General features: G+C 31.6%; 1 protein-coding gene across 1 annotated transcript; it reads right to left on the bottom strand.

Annotated features, from left to right (window-relative positions):
• Positions 2563 to 4088, bottom strand: LOC104790545 (BAHD acyltransferase At5g47980-like). Its single transcript, XM_010516320.2, has one exon. The coding sequence runs from the start codon at positions 4004 to 4006 to the stop codon at positions 2723 to 2725; it is 1284 nt and encodes a 427-aa protein (XP_010514622.1). The 5' UTR covers positions 4007 to 4088; the 3' UTR covers positions 2563 to 2722.

Raw genomic sequence — 5169 nt, 5'->3', positions numbered from 1 at the left:
GGAAGGATGCATTTTTAGATTGTTCTACAAGTAAAATATTGTATATAACAAATATTTATGTTTAATGTTTCCAAATTATGTAAAATATTTTTGTTTTCTTTTTATTGTAATATAAGTAATTGAAACAATTGTTTTGTTATTTTGGATTATTAAATAATTTACTAAAATTTGATAAATAATAAATAATTGTTTTAAAATTATTCTTTTAATGATTAAGCAACCTTGATAAAGGTTCTGGAGTACTCCGATCGTGTTCCATTACAACAATACAGATATTATGTTTTGTCGTTAAGTTTACTGTTTTAAAAATTTCCGCCTAACACCAATTATATCCCGTACAATTGCTAGATCTATTATTTTGTCTAACTTATTAATGATTAATTTCCATCTAATTATGTTTGTCTAGTTCGATTATAATCCGTCTAATCCGATTATTCTCCGCTTAATTTTGGGTGTACCAATTATTTTAGAGACAAATATAAATTAAATATTTTTTGTGTTGACATTTAAATTATGAGGGGATCAATAAGAAAGTGAACCCAAAAATTATCTATACATCTAATCTATATTATGAAAGTTGCTCAAATCTCTCCATATGAATGACACATCAACAGTGGAGAGAGTGTCACATGTCAACCAAATTAAAATTTCCTAAATTAAAAGCAAACATAATTAAAATTAAAGAGTAATTTGAAACATCTTCTATGTATTTTATTCTTTTTTATATCACAAACAATTTTAATATTTATATAAGAAATCTAGAGAGACTTAGAAGTTAGAACATGTTGATGTATTCTTTAAGTAAGTAGATGCATCACCAAAAAATAAAAATGTATCGAGAGTAAAACCAAAGATTTATTTCATCCTCTTACGATAAACCATGAAAATATGAACATATGGTTTAGGCGCTAAAATTTTCTCAGCAATTTGAAGGGTTGTAGAAGTTACTAGGAATTTGGTTAACATTGTAGAGAAATTCATGAAAGTGAGATCTTAGAGAAATAAAATTTTCTATATGAAAAAGATCGGAGTTTTGTTCACTATCAAATGAAAGATAGTTAAATCAATGATATAATGTTTGTTGAGGAAAATAAGAGAGAAAAGAAAAATAATATTAAATTAAATTTTAAAGTTATATTCAAAAAATTGAATAGCTAAAAGGAAGGGAAGCTGTCTATCTAAATCGTAACCATTAAAGAATTAACCAAGTTGCATAAAAATCTTTTTGATAAAATTTGGGAGTCCCATAGTATTTAGTTGAGAAGCTTAAATATAAATATATCTAAATACTTAAGTTTTAGACAAGAATTATAGGATGTTTAAATGTTTTTATCTACCAATAAAATGTGCAAATGGTATAATTATTTTACTTCCTAAAAAAATATGCTAATAGTTTTCGTCTATAAAAATCACTTTAGAGTAAGATTTAGCTTTAAAGAAAATTTAGTATTCTTTGTTTTCTCACAAAAAAAGCTTAGTTTTGTTTGTTAATATATAATTTTGAATCTTTCAAATATGAAAATATAAAAAACAAAGAAAGTATTGCAATAAATGTATATATATAGATATAAATAATGCGTGCGGGTGTACATCTAGTAATTGTTAATATTAGTTGATGTCGCGTCGTAATCATCACCATCTGTTTATGCATGTCCAATAATTGGAATAGTTGATCATATATGACTCTCAAGTAATAATACATAAGTTTGGTCATATGGTAATCCTATATTTGTTTATGAATCTCCAATAATTGTAGTATTTGATCATGACCCAAAGTCTTCGTCCAATAAAATAATTGATATGGTTTTGATGTCTATCTAAGCAAATATCTACATTAATAGTTCAGTTATTTATAGTTTAAGATTTTGTAGTTATGTTCATAGTTAAAGAATTTGTAGTTTTTGTTTTTTATAACTGTATAATTTTGGCCATGATTATGCATGAAAAAAAAATGAAAAAAAAAACTTAAATGCATGAGAATTTTATCCTACCAAATTATCGAGAAGCAAACCATCGTTTATTTAAGTGTTATCATGTAGTTGATTATAGTACAACATGAACTTTATTATACGATTTTTGACGTTATAATATTCAACTTGATCATTTTTTTTTCGATAAACCCTTCGGCTGATCCGGTCAGCCTCGGTAGAAACGCACCAAAGTGTTTTAGAGTGGACTTCTCTGCGAACGGCTACCACACCGTCTATCTCGAGTTTGGAATGCTTTCCAACTAATGTCAGAGGTAATCAGGGAATCATCTTTATACACTTGTTTCGTTTTCGGCTTATTTAATTTGATCTAGCTTCGTTCCAGCTTTTGATTCCATGTTACTAATTAATAAGCCCTTCATGACCATACCACTACTGTATTTTTTAAACTCGATTAACAAACGCAAATCTTGCATCCACATACTGAAATCTTGCAAGAGGATGATCAACTTAATTAATTAGACACATGTAGATCTTACGTTGAAGTCAATAGCCTAGAAGCAAACAAACATTTAAAGGCCCCAATTGTTGACTATAAGCATTTCGTTATCTTGGGTGATCCATGCAATCTGAATGAGATTCAAGCAATCGGATTTATTTATTATATATTGAAACATGTAAAAAGAAAAGTCACATCTTATAGAGAACATTTTAAAGAAACCTTACCAACCATCACCAGCACAGTAACAATAAGATACGAAATAGACATCTTTTGTCATTATGACTCAAAAGATTTAGATTAACACACTTGGATTTGGGGATGCAAAGTCAAGCAGTTCTGTGCTCTGCTCGAACAGTAACATCTCCTCTTGAGGCAGTGTTACCCATGCTTCAACTCCTTGTCCGTCCTTAGAGTCGATTAACACGGTCACATTGTCTAGAATTGGAGAAACATTTCCAGTGACCCAAACCGGAAGTCCCCACCCAAAGCAAGCCTTATAAAGAGGAATCTTGCACCAGCTGCTGACAACGTGCATGTCATAAAGCTCGTAGCTAAACTTGGTATCCGCCATTGCACCAAGCAATTTCAAACTTATTGTCAAACCTGATGACCCTTCCTCATGTTGAATCAAATGGGATAACTCCTCGTTTCTTTTTTGTAGTTCCTTAACAATTTCTACACTCTCCATGCCTTTTCCATTCAAGGTCAGGGTGGAGTACAAGGGGTTACCCATTAGGTTTTCCGACAAAAGGGTGGGTATCTTGGACCGCAAGTTATTCGCTTGGTACAGAACTTTCTCACGAACTGTGTCTGTCGATGCAGCCACAACACATTTCCATATAAGTGAAGTCAAACTCTGGACCCTCGTAGGTCGAGGCACGGCATCACTAGCGACTTTGTTCCTGAGTTCTTCGATCTTAGATGCTACAAAAACAAATCTCTTCGTGACACTTGTTCTCTTACCTTGCTGATCCTCCCCTGGAATTTTAATGGCCTCATTTGCTGGTGGGTAAAGCTTTGTGGAATCAAAGTCAGGATTGGCCGCCGAGTCGCTCTCTCCTCGAGCTGTGGCAGCCCAAGATTGGATGAAAGTCGAAAGAGAGGCTGCATCGGCGAGCTTATGGGCGATGCAGATTCCAATGGCCATGCCACCACACTTGAAGTAGGTTGCTTGTACAAGAAGCAATGGCCATGTAGGAATGGGCTCGGCATCTACAGGAAGCAACTGTTGGAGGGATTTGGTATCTGGGGATCTCAGAAAGTCAGAGAGAGGGCAGTCAACGCGTGCGTCCACAAAGACAGCTCCTTCGTCGGTACTGTCGATGGTGACTCCATTGACTCTTCCAGCAAAAGGGTGGAATTTTGTCAAGGTCTTGGATAGGGAAGTTTTGAGAGTTTGGGAAGTTTGTTCTTGAGAGATCAAATCATCTTTGGTGTAGAAAAGAAATGCAACGGCGTAAACCGGAGGCATTAGGAGATCCATAATAGAGAGTTGAAGAGTTCGGAGATCATTTGGAGTTGGAGTTGATGGCTTTATGATCTCTCTACCAATGGTTTCAACCGTCACTGTATCCATCGGATATTTTATCTTTCTCTTCTCTTCTTTTCTTTTCTTTTCTTTTCTTTTCTTTTGCTTGTTTTCCTCTTTGGACGAAGAGAACTGTGTTTCTTATAGAACATCTGTTAACTGTATTAGGAGGCCCCACTTGATTAAATTTTGGTGAAAAATATATACACTGAAAAAACAAAGTATATATACACTTAAACCAGAAAAGTCTAGGACTCACGAACTGCATTTTCTCGAAAAGGTATAAATTTTGTATAGTACTGTTAAATGATAATTATTATTTGAAAACTCGACTCAAATACTAATAAAGTTTTATACAATATTTGTTTATATATTTACAAGGTATTTTTAGATTTTGTATACGTATAAAGTTAGTTTTTGCTTGCTTTTATAAGATTACACACATATTTGTGGGTGAGTATTGATCAAGACTAGCATACATGAATGTGCTTGTGTTTCCTGATTGCCATGGTTTGATTGTTATCGTTCATTATTGTTTGTGTACTTAGTTGCTTTCTGTATATAGTTGGTAGATGGAAAGATCGCATCACTAAGTATTTATGACAATATTTACTCATCTCTATTGTGTATATGGGAGGAAAAAATGTGACTGTGTGACCATTACAAGAAAGAAAAGATGATCATTACAAGAAAGAAAAGATGATCTAGGGTGTAGTCTGGTATTGTTGGTTTGTTTATTATTATTCTGATTGTTTTGGTTTATTTCTAGTTTTACATAATGGTTTAATTGCTGGTTTGTTTGATGAAATTGTTGATTAATTATTTATGATAGTTTAGATTTTAATTGTGGGAATAAATTAGTAATAATAAGGTTATTAGTTAATTAATTAAAAACTGAGTGTGGTCATTTAAGTACCTAATATTTAACTAATCAAAAAGCAACTATAATTATTTTTGTTTCTAATTTTTAATTTATAATATTTAATAAATTATATATCAAATGTATTTTTCTAATAACAATGTAGAAACAATATCAAAAATCAAATTTTATACTCTTTGTTTCCCACTTTATAAGTTTTTTTAGCTAAACTAAAAGCACAAAATTTAAGAAACTATAAATGTATTCTTATTTTTACATAATATAATATGTCTAACATTGATTTTTTAAAACCAATTGAATAATTGCAGAATCTGAATGGTCATAATATACT

The sequence above is a fragment of the Camelina sativa genome, chromosome 6 (assembly GCF_000633955.1).
Source record: "Camelina sativa cultivar DH55 chromosome 6, Cs, whole genome shotgun sequence".
In the NCBI taxonomy this organism is placed as follows: domain Eukaryota; kingdom Viridiplantae; phylum Streptophyta; class Magnoliopsida; order Brassicales; family Brassicaceae; genus Camelina; species Camelina sativa.
The sequence above is the reverse complement of the archived record's forward strand: the minus strand, read 5'-3'. Positions and strand labels throughout refer to the sequence as shown.